The sequence below is a fragment of the Mobula hypostoma genome, chromosome 14 (assembly GCF_963921235.1).
Source record: "Mobula hypostoma chromosome 14, sMobHyp1.1, whole genome shotgun sequence".
Lineage (NCBI taxonomy): Eukaryota > Metazoa > Chordata > Chondrichthyes > Myliobatiformes > Myliobatidae > Mobula > Mobula hypostoma.
The window spans coordinates 44,026,612-44,045,966 of record NC_086110.1 but is presented as its reverse complement, the minus strand read 5'-3'; the positions used below and the strand labels follow the sequence as shown (position 1 = coordinate 44,045,966).

At 40.2% G+C, this 19,355-nt stretch overlaps 2 protein-coding genes across 5 annotated transcripts in view; one reads left to right on the top strand and one right to left on the bottom strand.

Annotated features, from left to right (window-relative positions):
- Positions 1–7,904, bottom strand: part of LOC134356239 (Fanconi anemia group A protein-like) — a 128,611-nt gene extending 120,707 nt beyond the window's left edge. Inside the window, exons 1-5 of one of the 2 annotated variants that reach the window (XM_063067033.1) lie at positions 7,818–7,904; positions 7,452–7,519; positions 1,087–1,196; positions 741–822; positions 83–225 (exon numbers count right to left, since the gene is read on the bottom strand). In XM_063067033.1, coding sequence (XP_062923103.1) covers positions 83–225; positions 741–822; positions 1,087–1,196; positions 7,452–7,518 — 402 coding nt within the window. In that variant the 5' untranslated portion in view covers position 7,519; positions 7,818–7,904. Of the gene's footprint in view, positions 1–82; positions 226–740; positions 823–1,086; positions 1,197–7,451; positions 7,525–7,817 lie in introns of both variants that reach the window. The other variant, XM_063067032.1, reaches the window with a different exon arrangement.
- Positions 7,905–8,207: 303 nt separating this feature from the next.
- The window catches only part of spire2 (spire-type actin nucleation factor 2), a 104,068-nt gene continuing 92,920 nt past the window's right edge, over positions 8,208–19,355 (top strand). For all 3 annotated transcript variants that reach the window (XM_063067031.1, XM_063067030.1, XM_063067029.1), the window contains exon 1: positions 8,208–8,225. The gene's annotated coding sequence lies outside the window, so the exon portion shown is untranslated. The remainder of the gene's footprint in view (positions 8,226–19,355) is intronic.

The following is a 19,355-nucleotide window of genomic DNA, read 5'->3' as shown; positions in this document are numbered from 1 at the left end:
TGCCAATTTCTAGAGCTTGCCGCTTAATGTAATGCTGATAACCAAGATTCTAAAGTACCCCCGCCAAAGAAAATACACCTACTCGCTGGATGGAATCCAACATAACTGATTTTCTGGGTGTATCCGCAAACCATGCTATCTGCTGAATTTTCTCCACACATGCTCTGGCAGACAAAAGCCCAGAAGGAAGGTCCATCAGTAAAGCTTGCTCTTGTATCACTGAAGCTGGAAAGAAATAACAGAATTTTTTTAAAACTCTTTTAAGTTGCTTAAATGACTGAAATGTTAGTTTTTTTTTAAAAATCTGTAATAAACAGCATCAAATAATCAACAATATCATCCACCTTGTCCATAAGTACTTTTAATTGGGCTGCCCAGTGGTTCAAATGTTCAAGAACTGATGGTCAGGGTGTAAATCAGTGAGAAGTTTCTCCAGTGTCATTTAACAGTGGAATTCAGCCATTCTGAATGCAGCAAGAATTCAGATTGAGACTGCAGTGGGATCAGCGCTCCTCTTGTCAGAGCAGAAACGATGATTAACAATTTAATTTTAGTGGTTGATGATGTTCACCAAGTATAATATCGAGGAATAACATGTACCCTGTCACAGAGCTGTTATTTTACGTCCATACACCCCATACTCCACTGGGTGTGAACAAATAAAGAGAAATCTTGACTGAAATTATTCATGGAGACATAAAAAGAAAAGCCTTCTCTGAGTGATTATACCTTGAACTTACCTATAAACGAACCTGTGGCAGGACAGTCAGCATTACGATCATCACCACCATTACATAAGCGTTTGCTCTCCGACCCAGAAACCTGTAAAACAAATTATGTGTTATTTTCAAAGTGATATCCCCTTTCTTATAAATAGAATATTCTATCTTCACATGTAAAAGAAAAACTGCTCACTCCCATAACACATGCAAAATGTTCAACATGTCAGGCACCATCAATGGAGGGAAACGAACAGTCGACATGTCATACAGAGACCCTTCATCGGGACTGGTGCTTCTGTTCACTCTCGTGTACTTCTTTCCTAATTTACCAGCTCAGATTTCCTTAGTTAGTCAAGTTTGTTACCTCAAGGAGCAGATCACTAAGGTTCTGATGGTGCCTCATGAACTGAATCACAGTCTCTTGCAGGAGGGGTTCTGGAGGGCATCTCTTTCGTTGTCTGCTTAATCTTGAACCTGAAGAAAGGTATGGTGAAATCCCCAGAAGTCATTTAATGACAACATGAACAAATCAGAGTAATCCCCAAGTTACAAGACAGAGTACACAGTAGTTAATTCCTCAGCTTCCTTCATTCCCTACGAATCCCAGAGAGATTGTCCTCTTTTGAGGGCATCCATTTGTTATGATTATTGAAACAAAACTCTCCCACAAATCAATATTAGTAAAATATTTAAAATGTAATGCTTGGTTCCAAAAGTGTACACTCATAATTAACAAAGGAATTTACAGCATCAATCTATAAATAGCAGCAATTTATCATAGTATTCCCAGCTATCAGAATTATTCATGCAAATAGTATTAGAATTTCATACCCACCATAAGGTATTATTGCATTTATCTTAATTGCCATTTAAATAACTATTTGTATGAATATATGACTAGCATTTAAATCAGAATTTGACTTATAGAAGGTGTGGCTTTTCCAAGATCTTGATAAAATAGAGTGGATTGTATTTCTCTCTTTCTTGATCACTGAACGTTTTGTGTCTTACACCCACGACATTTATAGATATGGTTATTGAATTTATCTGCAGCCATGAATTGTCACTCAGCACGTTTCTATAAACAATCATGTTATAATTAAGAAACAGCATGTATAGTGACTTGGCTTGTGCATAAATATTGGTCACGTTCAAGGGATAAGCCTACAACTGCTGTACTGTAAGACAAAACACCGTATTCTCTTATCACAGATATTACCTGTATGACACCCAGTGACCTATTAGAATCATGAAGTCACAAAGAACAGAAACAGGCTATTCAGCCCAACTGATCCATGCCAACCAAGATGCCAGCATTTGGCTTGTAATCATTTAAGCCCTTCCAATCCATGTAAAGTACCTGTCTGGCTGCCTTTTAAAACATGTTATTTTCCTTGCCTCAATCACTTTCTCTAGCAGCTGATTCCATTCAGATACTACCCTGTGTGTAAAAGAAAAGGAACCTCCCCCCCATATTCCTCTTACATCTCTCCCCGCTCAACTTAAATTTATGCATTCTAGTTCTTGATTCTCCAACTCTGGGAAAATGACCAAGTGCATTAATCCTACCCATGCACCTCAGGGGACTGATCACCTTTCAGGCTCCTACACTCCAAGGGACGAAGTCCTAGTCTAACCAACCTCTCCCCATAACTCAGCTCCTCAAGGTCTCAAAGCATCCTTGTAAATCTTTTCTGCACTCTTTCTGGTTTAATAACATCTTTCTAATAGCAGGGTGACAAAAACTTAACATAATACTCTGAGTGCAATCTTACCAGTGTCTTGCAGAGCCACACCGTGACCTCCCACCGTTTATACTCAATGCTCGGACTTATGAAGATTCCAAGAGCTGGGCCTCAATACCTCCGTGTGCAACCAGATCCTGGATTTCCTCACTTGCCAACCCCAGTCAGTTCGAATTGGCAAAAGCACCTCCTCCACAATCTCCATCAGCACAGGAGCACTGTGGGCATTGTGTACTTGGCCCCCTGCTCTACTCACTGTACACCCATGACAGTGTACAACTCCAACACCATGTACAAGTTTGCTGATGACACCACTGTTATGAGCTGTATCAAAGGTGGTGATGGATCAGCATACAGAAGAGAGATTGAAAATTTGACTGAGTGGTGTAATAACAACAACCTCTCACTCAATGTCAATACGACCAGGGAGCTGATTGTAGATTTCAGAAGATGGAAACCAGAGGTCCATGAGCTAGTACTCATCAGAAAATCAGAGATGGAGAGGGTCAGTAACTTAAAATTCCTGGGTGTCACTATCTCAGAGGAACAGCTATGGATCCATCATATAAAAATAATTGCAAATTATAGAATTCATGGGAAATTGACACCAGTATTAAGGAGGGAGCTGTACCAATGGGACGGGCTCCACCTGATCCATGATGGGACCTGGATCCTGGCAAATCGCATTAACTAGGGCTGTGGATAGGGCTTTAAACTAAATAGTAGGTATGAAGTATGGATAAAGTAAAAAAGAAAAAATGTAGAAAATAAAGAACAAAAGATAAAAAAAGAGAAAAGGAAGAGTGGAGTGAAGAAAAGTCAAGTGCAAAAGAGTAAAAGATTACAAGATTTTAAAAGAACGATGAGTGTAGGGGCACTTTATTTGAATGCCCGTAGTATTCAAAATAAGGTCAGTGAACTTGTGGCTCAAATCAGTACAAAGAGATATGATTTAGGGGCCATTACAGAGACGTGGCTGCAGGGTGGAGAGGATTGAGAATTAAATATCCAAGGATATCAGGTATTATGGAAGGATAGGCAGGAAGGTAAGGGAGGTGAGATAGCGCTTTTAATTAAAGATGAGATCAGGACGATAGTGAGAGATGATATAAGATCAAAGGAGCAGAATGTTGAATCCATCTGGGTAGAGATTAGAAATAGTAAAGAGAAAAAGAAAATCCTCCGCAACTTCCGCCACCTTCAACAGGACCCCACCACTAAGCACATCTTTCCCTCTCCACCCCTCTCCGCTTTCCGCAGGGATCAAACCCTCCGCGGCTCACTTGTCCGTACGTCCATCCCCACGGATCTCCCACGCGGCAGTTATCCCTGTAAGCGTAAGTTCTACACCTGTCCCTACACCTCCTCTCTTGCCACCATTCAGGGCCCCAAACAGTCCTTCCAGGTGAGGCAACACTTCACTTGCGAATCTGTTGGGGTCATCTATTGCATCCGGTGCGGCCTCCTCTACATCGGTGAAACCCGACGCAGATTGGGGGACCGCTTCGTCGAGCACCTCCACTCCATCCACTACAACAGACAGGATCTCCCGGTAGCCACCCACTTCAACTCTGCTTCCCATTCCCATTCAGATATGTCCATACAAGGTCTCCTCTACTGCCATGATGAGGCTAAACTCAGGTTGGAGAAGCAACACCTCATATACCGTCTAGGTAGTCTCCAGCCCCTTGGTATGAATATAGAATTCTCCAAGTTCTGGTAATTCCCTCCCCCTCCATCCCTATTTCACATCACCTCCCTCATAGTTCCGCCTCCTTCTACTACTGCACATTGTTCTCCTGCCAATCACCCCCCCACCCCTTTGTCTTTCAAATTACTGTTTTTTTCAACTACCAGCATTCTTCAAACCCTCCCCAAAGTTCTTCCTTCAGTCCTGACGAAGGGTTTCTGCCCGAAACGTCGACTAATCTTTTCAAGTGATGCTGACTGACCTGCTGAGTTCCTCCAGCGCATTGTGAGTGTTCCTTTGACAATAGCATCTACAGATTACTTTGTGTTTTTGGAGAAAAAAAAATCACTGGTGGGAGTTGTCTATCGAACACCGAATAATAACGTTAGTGGCACAGGCAATAAACAGAGAAATATCTAGGCACATAAGAATGGAACAGCAGTTCTCATGGGGTACTTTAACTTGCATGTAGATTGGGTGAATCAAGTTGGTCGAGGCAGTCTTGAGTAGGATTTCATAGAATGCATCTGTGATGGCTTTCTTGAACAGCATGTTACTGAATCTACAAAGGATTGTACTATCTTAGAACTGGTCCTGTGCAATGAAACAGGTAAAATTAGTGATTTCGTAGCCTCAAGATTCGGGGAAGTAGATTTAGGACGGAGATGAGGAGGAACTGCTTTTCCTAGAGAGTGGTGAATCTGTGGAATTCTCTGCCCAATGAAGCAGTGGAAGCTACCTCAGTAAGTATGTTTAAGACAAGACTGATTTTTGCATAGTAGGGAAATTAAGGCAGGTAGGTGGAGATGAGTCCATGGCCATATCAGCCATGATCTTATTGAATGGCAGAGCAGGCTCGACGGGCCAGATGGCCTACTCCTGATCCTATTTCTTATGCTCTTTTGTTCCTATGTTCAAAGAAAGCATCTACTTCCTCAGGAGTCTGCAGATATTCAGCATGTCATCAAAAACCTTGGCAAAGTTCTATAGATGTGTGGTGGAAAGTGTACTGACTGACTGCTTTATGGTCCGGTATGGGAACACCAATGCCTTTGAGTGGAAAATCCTACAAAAGGTAATAAATTTGACCCAGCACATCACAGATAAAGTCTTCCCAGCCATTGAGCACATCGACATGAAATGTTGCAGCAGAAAAGCAGCATCCAGCAAAGATCCTCACCACCCACGCGATACTCTTTTCTCGCTGTTGCCATCAGGTAGAAGATACAAGAGCCTCAAGACTCGCACCAGCAGGTTCAAGAAAAGTTGCTACCCCTCAACCACCAGGCTCTTGAACAAAAGGAGATAACTACAATCATTCTTTTCTGTTGTTCCCACAACTGATGGTCTCACTTAAAGGACTCTCAATCTTATTTCATGCTTCGTTATATTTTGTTATTCATGTATATCTGCATTTGTTGCAGATTGATCCTGCTTACAATTATTGCTCTATAGATTTGCTAAGTATGCCCGCAGAAAAAAAGGATCGCAGGGTTGTATGTGGTGACATATACGCAAGTACTCTGATCATAAATTTTACTTTTAAAATCAGCATGCCAAAGGCCCTATCCTGTCTAGCTGTGACTCCACTTTCAGGGAACTGTGTTTTGGTACCCCCAACCTTCCTTTGTCCTGCAACACTCCGCAGGGCCCTGCCATTCACCATCAAAGTTCTGTACTCATTTTGTCTTCCAAACTGCAACACCTCACTTTAAATTCAATTGCATTTGTCATTCCTCAGTCTACTTAATCAGTTGATCAGGTGTTGCATTTAACACCATCATTCCCACAGACCTGACTGAAAAGCTACAAAATCTGGGCCATCAGGTAGGAGGTACAGAAGCCTGAAGGCACACACTCAGCTATTCAGGAACAGATTCTTCCCCTTTGCCATCCGATTTCGGAATGGATATGGAACTTCTGAACACTACCTCACTTTTTTTTTTATTCTGTTTTTGCACTATTTTTAATCTATTTAATATACATACATATACTTACTATAATTAATTTGCTTATTTATTCTTTCTACATTATCACATATTGCATTGTACTGCTGCTGCTAAGTTAACAAATTTCACGACATATGCCGGTGGTATCAAACCTGATACTGATTCTAATTTATAAACACTTTCTATACAAAATCAGTCTATACCAGTCATCCTACCTCTCCCGAAAGTTCTGGGAGTCTCCTGCATATTGATAGCGGCTCCCTGACGCCCGCAAATTATATACAATATCCCGGAAATCAATTTTTTTTGAGGGGGGGAGGGAGAGGGAGCGACTGACGTAGCGAGAGAGTAAGAGAGAGAGCATCCTGATTGGTCTCTCTTTGTGCTAAGTAGAGCAATCAGTTTTCTCTGTGGGCAGGATTTACAGTCGACCTCCCTCCCTTTCATTGTCCATCAGTTAGTTTAGTGCTCTGCAGCGCCGTGGCAGAGTGTTCCAAAAAAATATAAAACGTACTTCACCCCAGACTACACTAAAGTGTACTCCTGCCTAATAGGGGTCAAAAATAATGACAGTGTTGCTCACTGCACTGTTTGCAACAGTGACTTTTCTATTGCCCATGGTGGGTTAAATGACTGAAAAAGACATGTTGAGGTGAGTTTAACAGGTGTCATCCATTCATTAGCATAGCTAACGTTATTTAAACTAGCTGGCTAACTGCTAAGGAGCTACTCTATTGATGTCCTACGTGATAAGGGCAAACTCCCTGTAGACTTGCTTAAAGTTGTAATGGAATTTTAAAAAAATGACTCCATGATAATATAAGTATATATTTTAAGGTCACATTTTCTGCATAAGACAATAAGATACACCTTATGTTTTCACAGTACAAGGAAAGTTTGCAAAAGAAATAGAAAAGCTATTAGCATTGAGACTGCCAACAAAATACTCAACAAGGAATATATATTTATGTGTGTGTAAATAGTTTCAATATGTGATCAAATAAATTGTTGTGTTCTTTCATAATCAAATGTCCTGTATACATACACCCTTGGAGGTCGACCGGGAGGGGGGGGGGTACTAATTCCCTGAAATAAGTTTTTGCAGGGTGAGATGTCTGCTATACAAATTAGCAGAATACAAAGCTAGTATAGACAAAATGTACAATGCTTCTCTGCTTCACCTAACAGATACCAAGCAATATTTAGCAAAATAAGTCTTGCTTTAATTCAACTGAGAACTTAAAACAAAAACAAAAGAATCACGTTGATTATAATTTCAAGATTACAACTTCCAGCACCTGCAGATTTCCTCGTGTTTGCGATTATAATTTCGAGATCGACTTACCCAGTAACTGAGAAAGTGTTTTTCTCTGAGTAACACCAGTACGGCAGTGCGAAGGAGTGCTGTCCATTCTGAACTTTGTAAAAAAAAGAACAATATTATTGTGTATAAAACATACATTAAATTCACAGGTTTCTTTAATCCCTACAATCTAGTTCATTCCATCTCCACAGTTTAACGGTTATCTTTCAGATGTTAGCACATTAACTATTACATACAGCTCACTGATTATTCCAAACAGCTAAATGTTTCATGACAATAGTAACTACATCACCATGCATCAAATATGTATAAACTGATATAGCAGTTCGGATAATACCTCCATTACAATTATACGAACATTGCAATATATCATTAATATAAACTTACAGCCTTCTTTAATTAAAAACGTTATCTGCTAGAGTACATCAAGAGCTAACTAGCAGCATGTTTAAAGTTGTCACCGCAGTCCCTACCCAACTACCACGCATGCGTATTGCCTCTCATGCTCAATTTCATTTCCGTCTCCCCGCTGATCCCGCGCTACAACGTGATTGGTCTCCTGTTCTCCGGAAGTCATTGTTTATTTGTGGATGCCGTTTGATTGATGGGTTCCGTCAGCTGTTTTGACTGCCTCCTCGCAGTTAAATGTAGACAGGTGCTTACTGTAGCTGCTAATTCAGATATTTCTTGGAAAGACTTTCTTTAGAGTAAGGTGAATGAGTGCTAAAGTTTTTTTTTGTCTTTCCTAACTTCAAACGTTAGCTACGGCTTATAATGGAAAGAAAATGTAAGCATGTGAGTTGTATTTGCTCTCTCTTAAGTGCTGTTATAAATGTGTTATTTGATAGTATTTCCAAAATAATAGGTGGATCTCGGCGTTATTCACTTAGTTTATCCAGCAACAATGCTGTCCCTATTCATGGATGTTGTAGCAGGGGTGCTGTGTTTTTGCATAAATATTCACTCTCTGTGCAAGGATAGAATTAACTGTCCAGAATGTGTTTTTTTACCTGAAGGCTCTCAATTTTTAAAAAAAATCTTTTTTTCTTGTCTTATTTTCAAAGCGTTGCTGATTATGGTTTTTTTTAAAGCCTTGCCAACACTAATAAATTTCAAGGGATGGTGAGATTAAAGAAAGTCAAAAGGGAAACTGCCTGGCTGGGTTTTATTTCTGATAGGGTGAGAAATCTTATTTGTGACATGATAGAGGTCACAGAGCATAAGAAACAGGCTCTTCAGTTCATCTTGTCTGTTCCAGTCTGACTTTCTGCCTAGTCCCATCAACCTGTATCTAGGCTATAAGTAACCATGTGTTTATGTGAATTGTCCCTAACAAATCAGAAACAAGACATAGAGGTATTTGCAATAGATTGAGCTGACCCTGCTCAGCTATTGATAAGGATTATGATGAATTTCTGTATCAGCTTCTTAAATTGATAAGAATGATGGATTCTTATTCTGAGACTCTGCTCTCTAGTTCTTGTCTCTCCAACTTGTCAACACATAACTATTTAAGGCTTCCAAGAATTTTCTATTTGAGAAAAGTAATGCTAATATCTTGCTATCAAATTGATTATTTTACACTTCCCCAAACTTTACCATATCTTGTATTTTATCTTATTGCTTAATCAGTCTCCTTTTGTGGCTTCTGTGCGTTTTCCCAATTTGCTTTTATTGCTGCCTTTGTATTGGTATTGCTTTCCATAAGACATTGGAGCAGAATTAGGCCATTTGGCCCATCAAGACTGCTGTGCTATTCTATCATAGTTGATCCTTCCCCCCCCCCCACCCCGACCCAGCCCCACTCACTGGCCTTCTCCCCATAACCATTGATGCCATGGCTGATCAAGAACTATCATTCTCTGCCTTAAATACACCCAATGACCTGGACTCCACAGATGCCTGTGGTAACAAATTCCACAAATCCACCACCCTTTGACTAAAGAAATATCTCAGTCTCTATTTTAAATACACCCCTCTGTCCTGAGGCTGTGGCCTCCTGTCCTGGACTCCCCACCATGGGAAACATCCTTTCCATATCTACTCTGTCTAGGCCTTTCAACATTTGAAAGGTTTCACTGAAATTTTTTCTCTCCCCCCTTCCCCACCCCAACCCATCAATCCTTCTAAATTCCAGTGAGTACCACCCAGAGCCATCAAATGTTGCTCGTATGATAACCCTTTTATTCCCAGAATCATTTTTGTGAACCCCTTCTGAACCTGCTCCGATGCTAGAATATTTATTTATTTGAGGTGTCCAAAACTCTTTATCTGTTCCAATCTCATGAATCACCCTACAAGGCATGTTTGGGGAAAATTATAATAATTGTAGGGGCCATGAGGGAGAAGTGTTATGCTGTGCTGCGTGAAGGGAATGGGAGTATCTTCTGAGGACGTAGACTATCCAGGCTCAAAGGGCCATTTTGTGACTTGACCCAAGTAGCAGCTAGGCTGCTTGCCAAATAAGGTACAAAATTGATTTCCATTTCTCCTCTAAAATCAAAAAAAAAATTTAATCTAAACTGTTTAAAACAAAACAGTAAATGTTGGAAACAGATTACCAGTGTCAGTTTTCTAATGAGGGAAAATGAGCCTTTGAGGATAATTTTGATTTTTTTTTTAAGCCTTGTATGCCAGTAGTTTTGCCTCGTCCATAGAAGAAAACTAGATTTTTTTATTTGTAAAAAGGGGAATGGTTATTTATAAACTTTTTCCTTTCCATATCCATGTGTAAAGGCCTGCTGTAAGGTTTCATTACGTGTGCTTGCATCTAAGCCCATTGATCTAAAGTATCAAATCCTGATATCAATTTACCTTGATGTTATAAAGATCATTGTTTGTACAAGTAATGCCAATAGGTTTAAAATGGGCAGTAGGTAAATGTATTTTCATGAATGCAACTGAGGCACTGTAGTAAATAAGTCAGAAAACATTGTATGGATATTTTAGAAATAACTGAAATCGAGATTAGTAGGCAGCCATCGATCCCAGGGGATCATGGGTTTGCATCTTTGGTGGACTTTCTCCTCTCCAGGGCGTAAGCCTGGACGGGAAGATTTGAAGAACTGACTGTTGCCCATGCAATGGGTTCCCTCTCTCCACGTCACTGATGTAGTCCAAGGGAAGGGCATGTGCTGATACAGCTTGGCACCAGTGTCAACGCAGAGGTTGCCAGAGTGAAGTTGTAAAGAACATCAAACTGCCTTGGGGACCCTGGCTCAGGATTTCTTCCTCGGGGTTTACTCCCGAAGCCTTTCCCATGGATGGGTATGGCCACGAGGCAGCAGAGGTTTAAAATCAGAGTTTTCCTTCTCCAAGGCTGACGAGCCCCCCCTTCCTGAAGCAACTGGTTTTGAGGCGCCAGTGGTCCGCCTTTGCCCCTTCTCTTGTCAGTAGAAAGTTCCATCGGGCCTAGTAGCTAAACCACACGTGAAGGCCAAGAGGTGGACTAGGTTGTCAGAGGCTGCTTGGAGCACTATAGATAGTGGGAGCTTATCCCGACTACCACCCTTGGCTATGACAATCTTAGGAACCAAATTAAGATTAGTGCATGAGAAACTCAGATGGGCAAATATTTATCAAAAAGGCACAGCATTAAATTTATGAATTGCTGACAGTTGAGCCTGATGTTAACAGTAGGCAAAAAATCAAAAGATTTAGTGGCAAAACAGAAAAATTATGGGCCTCAAACTGTGGAAGGAGGTCAGTAAAGATTTTCGAGAATAGAGCTCATCTGGTGGTTGTATTAGCTGATCAGTGACAGATAACTCAGTAGATCCCTGAATTTGAAAATAACCTGTACATAGTTACTCAAGAAGTTGTTTCAGAAGACAGGAGGATTTGTAAGTTGATATTAGTCCCTTGGGCTATTGATCCTAATTCTTTGTTTGTTTTTCAGCTGTCACTGATGGTTTCAATAAGCTATCTCTAAAACTCGTATTCCACATGTTGCCCCATGGTGTTTGTTCATTTTGTGCATTAATCAACCTTTTCCACATTAGTCCAGACCTTAAATATTTTTGGTTTGGTTTGCTGTGTCCTTACTGTTTGCACATTGGGAGGAGTGTAAATGCACTGCCTCGTGTTGTGGTGGCTAGTTGTTCAATAGTAATCTTCTAAAGGCAACTGGAAGTGTTCTCAAAGAGCAAAGCTGCAGGGAAATGTCATTAAGTTGTTAAAAGAGTGGGCAGGCACACAGAAGAAATTACTGCCTCTAAGTCTGCATTTTTTTTTAAGAGCCCAGTGAGAGGCTGTTAAAGATTTGTATAACAAGATAGGACCGGAAACAAGTGTGGATCAGCAATGTCATGACAAATGGAGAATAGAATAGAGGTGGCTTTTTTATTTTTTAGATGAGTTGAACTACATGCAGAATGAGGGTAGATTGGAAATCAATGAGTTGGTCATTGACAAGGTTTGTATGAGAATTTTAAAGGTGGGCAGAGTGGACTGTATCCATGATGACAAAGATGTGAGTGAGAAGAAATGGTGTGGATGTTAATGGGAAGTTACAATTGCAATTCCTGTCCTGAATGTGTTCCTGATGTAAAGAATAGTTTTGGGAATGCATGGGAGCTTTGTAGTTAATGTTGCAAAGAGAATGCTAACTGAAGGCATTGTCTTTTGATGATGGGAATTGTCCAGGAAATTCAAAGCTGAATCAGTGCTGTCTTGATGAAGGGTCTCAGGTGGAAATGTTGACTGATTACTCTTTCCCATAGGTGCTGCCTGGCTTGCTGAGTTCCTCCTGTACATATCTGTGTGTGCTTGGGAGCTCAGTTGATCAATGTGATATAGGCAACCCCTCTACCAGATTGATGAGACCAGGGCTATCAAAGAATAAAAAGGGGGAATATTGAACCTTGCTTTTTTTTTTTAATTTTTATTTGGATAAGGAATTCACAAATATCATGTACTTTTTTCACACGTATAACCTTTTCCATTTTTTTATATGTATAAAACTACAATTATTTATACATTCTTAAGTACACATTGAGATGATATAAAAGGAAAATAAACATTTAAATAGATAATTATGTACTGTGGTAAATCTAACCTATTAGGCTAAGTAATGAAATTAGTTGTTAAGAAAAATGGTAATAATAGTTTCCATACAACCCTTCTGGACCATTTTCACTGGTCCAAAATGTTGCATACAAGCCTATATACCAACCATTGTAGGTGTTTATATCCTAATTTGTTCATGCTTGCTTCTGCCCGCAGACATAATTATCCAATCCCTATGTACTTATTTACTTAATTTTTTCATTTTTTTATCCCTTTCCCAAATCTTTCCCTTTACTTGTGTTAATTCTCTATTTTCCAAAAAAAACCAAAAAAAACCCAAACATTTAGACTAGGGGTGCTTACGTTAGCAATATTACTGTGTTGATGAGAAGAGCAATATAAATCATTAGGAGAGTTATCTAAAGTCTGCTCGCATTGGGGTTATATATTCAATCCATTTATTCCAGATTTGATAAAATTTTTCTTTTTGAGTTCTCAGGGAGTAAGTCAACTTTTCCATTTTAAATATTTCCAAGATAATTTCGTACCAATCTTCTAATGTAGGTGGTATTGGATTTAGCCATTTTCTAGTGATTGATTTCTTACTTGCCGCTAAGAGGGCCTGCAGCAACTTTATATCTTCCTTCTGTTCAAGGAACAATACATGCCTCAAATAGAGCGTCTCAAAGTTCAGAGGTATCTGGGACCTAAGTACCTTAACTAATGTTCTATGAATACCTTCCCAAAATAGACTTAATTTAGGGCAATCCCAGAAAATATGAAAATGATTTGCCTCCTTGGAGCCGCACCTTCTCCAACACATCACATTTGTATCTTTATATTTTTCCTGATATGGGGTCTTGAAGTATCTTATAATGTTTTTCCAACAATGTTCTCTCCAAGTCAAAGATTAGTCGAGGACCATTGAAAGCTGCAGATTTTCCCCCAAGCCTCCTCTGAAAGTACCAACCCTGCTTCTTTCTCCCACTTCTCTTTAATATACAGTGTATTTACATTTTTAGCAGGGGAGAGTGCATTATATAGGCGAGAAACTGATTTACTAGGTATTGAACTGCAAGCCGAATTGAACCTTGCTTTAAAAGGCTTTGTAGATCATGAGTGTCATAAGTCACATCAGAACTGATTTTAGTATGCTTGGACTCAAATTAAACCAATTTTAACTGATTGTGTGGAACTGGACATAAGCTAGTATCAAATACTAAGTTTTGCAAACAAATTTGGGAAAGGTCTGGCTTCAAACTACCTGCAGCTCGTGCAAAGATAGAAATAATAAAACCACATGAATTTGAAAACACTTAATTTGTGAATTTCAATTCCTTTTCCCATTAATAAGCATTCTCAAATCTCTCTAATACAGATACTTGTCAGTCAATTAAAGGAGGTTATGTTGGAATTTCTCGCTCCCTTCAGTCATTCACCCCACCTCTTTAATGCAATGATTTTTCACGTCGTATAGCCATTTGTAATAGACATCCAAAGTATCCTGATGAGCTGTTCATTCTGTAACTGGGCAGCCTGCAGAATGGAATTAGGAATTAGTTGCTGTAAAAGTTAAATTAAGCATTTTGCAATAAATAATTGTTTGTAATTGCCAGCTCAAAGCCTGACTTGTGCTTGTCATGTTAGGGCCTGTTATAGCCAAGGTGGTTACAGCAATTCATGTTATAGTCCCTTATTTTCTAGTGATGTCAATGAGGCCATTTGGTCCATCATACAGCTCCAGCTCTCAAAATATTCCCATATCACACTCTCCACTTATTTTCCAGCAACTTATCACCTCTTCACTCCCCATGACGATCCCTACTCACCTGCACTGGGAGTGGTTTACAGTATCCAGTTGACCTATCAACATGTGTTTGGGGTGTGGAAGGAGCCCGCATGGTCGGGAGAACAAGCGCAGCATCCTACTTCAGGGTGGATGCAAGTCACTGGAGCTGTGTGGTAACAGCACCATCAGTTGCAACCACTTCTACTGCCCCCGTAACTAATACGTAACCCAATGTTTCTACAAAAATATTTGTTCTTACTGTTAAACTCTTTTGATTGTTTTACTTATTCTGATAATTAAATTCTTAAAAATATCTTTAATTGCTTGGAATTGCAATAAGCAACTTGACTGTCTTTTTTTTCCCCTCCTTGTCCCCTTCACAGTGGCATTCAGAGATCAGATATAAAACAAATTGCATATTTGATACTTAAGGGTTTCTGCAAAGCAATAAATTGATTTCTAACTTCTGTCCATTAAAACTATTAGTCCCTCAGTCCAGCTGCTACTGGTTCAGTTTCTGTACCCATTCTGAGAAGGGTGCTGAACCAATGTTGCAGCTGGGTGAGGAAGCAATGGCTTTAATAGATCAATTAGTATAGCTGTCAGATATTATTTAATTTGCTTTGTACCTAGTCTGGTACGTGACTCTTGGCCTTGAATTGTTTACCCATCAGTCTATTTGCAACACAACATCATCATCCCTGTTCTCAACTGCTGAAGCAGCTTGCTATCCCAGAATCTGGAGTGAAAGGATGACACTCAACATATGTTATTATAAACTAATGTCTTCACTTTTTTACATTTCCTTCAATTTCACGATGAATGAGCTCGGAGATTTCTTTGCCTTTGAGCCTGAGAAGGTGTAGTCTGCTGCTGTTCTTGCTTCTCCTACATCACCCAACAGGCCAGGCTGCTACCACTCCAAACTGCTCTAGCCATGAACTCCATCTCCTACCATCTCTCTTGGCCTCTGTCTTGCCTATGAAGCCTCACCTCTTGCTCCTTTGAACATAATCCTGTAAAGTTGTTGATTACAATTCCTCCCTGGTCTCCCTGTCCACGAAATACGAGCATTTCAGTACACACTCCAAAAATAGTGACTCCTCTGCCCTGTAAACTAATGCCCATTCTTCCATTCCTTTCCCAATTATGAAATATCCACTCAAGCCTAGCCAGCACTCCTTGCTTTGAGCTCTTTAGTCAAACCTTTGCCCATGCATAGAAGGGAAATATCGGTATTCAATGTCATTAAAGCATCTAGTGCAGATTTGATGAAGGTACCTCGATGAGATCATACCTACCAGGTTCCTCTTTTGCCTCTCTAGTCATAAACAAGGAATTACTCATAATGGCCACATTACACCTTTTCCCAGATCAACAAGCAATGTGCTGGAAGAACGCAGTGTGTCATGCAGCATCTGTGTGAGGAAAAACAATTATCTGCTTTGGATAGATATGGGAGAGGTGAGGGACAGTTGGAACCAGATGGGGTTTGGGGGAGGGGGCCTGAGAGTGAAGTGGGTGGATGGAGCCAGGAGAGGTGAAGGGAGTGAAGATGGTTGAATGGCTGAGGGTTGGAGAGTGGGAAAGGGAGGGAAATGGGAGGATTGGGGGGGTGGAAACAAAGGAAAAGTGGGGTAGTTGTCTAAAATTGGAAAATGCTATTGGGCTGTAGACTACCCAGGCAGAATACAAAATGTTGCTCCTCCAGTCTGCATTGGGTTTCATTCAGCCAATCAAGAAAGCAAAGGGTGGACAGATCACTGGGAATAGGAAGGAGAGTTGAATTGGTCTGTAACTGGGAGTTCAGGATGGTCTCTGCAGAATGAACATGGGTGATCTGTGAAACAGTCTTCAAGTCTTGTTGTTCCAAATTCCAGCATCTGCATTCTCTTGTTCCTCGTTACACATTTTTCTGTCGTGGTCTCCGTTTCACAATCCAAAAACATGATGGTTCCATATATATTTCTGATGACATTTGGCTTTTTCCTCACTACTATTTCTGCCCTCCATTCTCTAAGTTGTCAGACTGTGTGTCTAACGGTCTTGGAGAGACTTTGAGGTCTATTAAATGACATCTTTGTTGCTGTTCTCCAGGAATGGCCTATAACTGATATGTGACAGGAATTAGATCTTTGTGCTTGACATTAGAAATATCTTCTCTCTTCTGGCAGATTGTCAGATGGACTTGTGGCATTTATAGCCTGATTAGCAGTCATGAATCATCTTCATTTTGAATGTGTTCCAATTGATACTGTTCTACTAGTTTGATGACTAGGGATAAATTATAAGAGCTGTAAAGAAAATGTTTTCAGAGTTAGTGAATTTGAATTAAAAACATAGCTCCCTTTATGCGTAGTATTTCAGCCTGACACAATGGGATAAAATTACATTTCATCTGAACTGGGGACATTAGGAAGGCTGTTGACAGGGTAGAGAGCTCAAGGATATATTGTATGCCTGCATTATTGTTGCAGCAAAATGATTTGCTGCATTATGACACTGCAAAGTAAGAGTAAACAGATTAGCTGCAAAACTCAGGAAGTGGATTACACAGGAGCAGCTAAAGTAAAATTACAGGAGATTGATTTTTTTGGAATCTGTCTAGGAATTTATCAGCAACGTAGGCAAAATGAAACAGAAAATTATTGCCATACTGATAGCAATGTATAAAACTTTATGAAGTGGTGATCAACTAAACTACTCTCATGTGACCATCGTTCGTGATATCATCGTGCAAAAAGCACAATTGTGTCCGCAGTCCAAACGGCTAAATGTACGAAGCTGTTCTGAGTGCTGAGAAGTGACGTGATAATATTGTTATGCATCTATGCCAAATCATCTGCATACTTTGTCTTATTACTTAAATTGTGATAACATCTGATTTTTAACTTTGGCCCCATAAAGATAGACAAGAAGAGGTGGCTAAATTCTGAAGTAGTCAGGAAATACAGTATAGTAATACCAAATTAAATGAGTTTGTCCTTTACCCTCTGCAGTAGTTTTTGAAGTCGAGCTTAGTTTGAAAATTTTGGCCATTATTAGGTTGTAAACATTACATCTGAGGATGAATGCATTCCTCTAGAACTGCACGTTTATTGTGAAAGGAAACAAAACTACTGCAATTAATGTGAATGCCTGATTCATCTGGTCAATTCCCCAAAGCAATACTAGATGCATTCTATTTCTTCTGACTGGGACACTGGGGTAATCATGACAAGGAAATGGTGAGTTGACTAAGATAGCCCAATGTAGCCTGGGGATACACCCATTTATTAATGCTCTGCAAACTGAGAAATCCTTGTGTAACTGCTGGAGAAGGGTATGGCACATTATAAATGCAGTGCTGTGAAATTTAATGTATTGCTGCAATATGTGACCTTAAGTTTTCCAAAAATTCCTGCCAGTACTAAACTTGGCAAGAGCATGTGCACTAGAAGCTTTGTGTGATATCTATCATAAATAAACTGCTATGTATCAATCAACTGGGCACAATTTTACATTTCCGATAATCTTTAAGTAAAGAATTTATTGTAGTTAATATTGTCATCTCTCTTTTGTACCTATGCAACAAAATAAACAAGCTTCTGATGTCAAACAGAACAATGCAAAACAAAACCAGCTAATTTGCAAATGGCAAAGTATTTAAACAGCCTGCACTAAACTTATCCAGCTTGCACTTTGTACTACTATGCTATGACCTGCACTGTCACTAACATTCACTTTTACTTGCTGGCTCGGAACTCCTCCATGGCTACAGCTGATGCTTCCTTGAGAAATCACAATATAGTAGTCTCCAATCTATAAAATCTTCTTAAATTGTTTTACTTCTATAGGTAATGGATGTGATGTTTCTACAATTTATCCCAACCTCTAAATTATAATTTTAAGGAAAGCCAATTAAACCATGACAAAGTTGGGAACACACACAAAATGCTGGAGGAACTCAGTGGACCAGGCAGCACCTATAGAAAAGAGAAAACCGTCAACATTTCAGGTCAAGGCCCTTCATCAGGACTGGGGGGGGGGGAAGATAGAGGGGGGGAGAGGAAGAAGTACAAGATGATAGGTGAAACTGGGAGGATATGGAGGGGTGAAGTAAAGAGCTAGGAAGTTGATAGGTGAAAGATAAAAGGGGGGATCTGATTGTAAAGAGTAGAAGACCATGGGAGCGAGGGAAGGGGAAGGAGCATCAGAGGGAAGTGATTGGGTAGGTTAGGAGAAGGTGAAAAAGGGAAACAGGAATGGAAGAATGGTGAAGGGGGAGGGCAGGAGACAATTACCAGAAGTTCAAGGAAATCTATGTTTATGCCATCAGGTTGGAGGCTGCCCAGACAGAAAACAAGATGTTGCTCCTCCAACCAGAGTGTGGCCTCATCACAGGAGGAGAGGAGGCCATAGTCTTCCATGTTGGAATGGGAATGGTCTTTGGTATCATTTTCTTTGATCTGCTGGGCAGTACTTGATAGTTATTTGCTGCCACGTTTTCAGAAGTACATGCTGCAAGGGTCTATGTGGACTTCTGAATCAAAGGGGCTTGATATTGGCAGTTCATAAATACAAGAGAGTCTGCGGATGCTGGAAATCCAGAGCAACACACAAAATGCTGGAGGAACTCAGCAGGTCGGGCAGCATCTATGAAAATAAGTAAGTCGCCGTCTTGGGCTGACATACATCTACAGGACTGGAAATGAAGGGGGTAGACACCAGCATAATAAGGTGAGAGGAAGCATGCACCATTGCTGAGTTCATCAATTTCATCAACTTTGCTTCCAACTTCTACCTTGCCCTCTAATTTATTTGGTCCATTTCTGACACTTCCCTCCCCTTTTTCAATCTGTCTCCATCTCTGGAGAAAAACTGTTCACCAGCATCTTTTATAAACCTATCAATTCCCATGCCCATCATGACTATACCTCTTCCCATCCTATCTTAGGAAAAAAATGCTATTCCTTTTTTTTTTCAGTTCCACTATCTTCACTATGTATGTTCCTAGGATGATGCTTTCCTTTCTCCTTCAAGGAACAAGGTCTTTCCTCCTTCTACCATTGACCCTGTCCTCACCTGCATCTCCTCCATTTCTCGAACATCCACGCTCGCCCCACCTTCCCACCGCCTCAACAGGGATA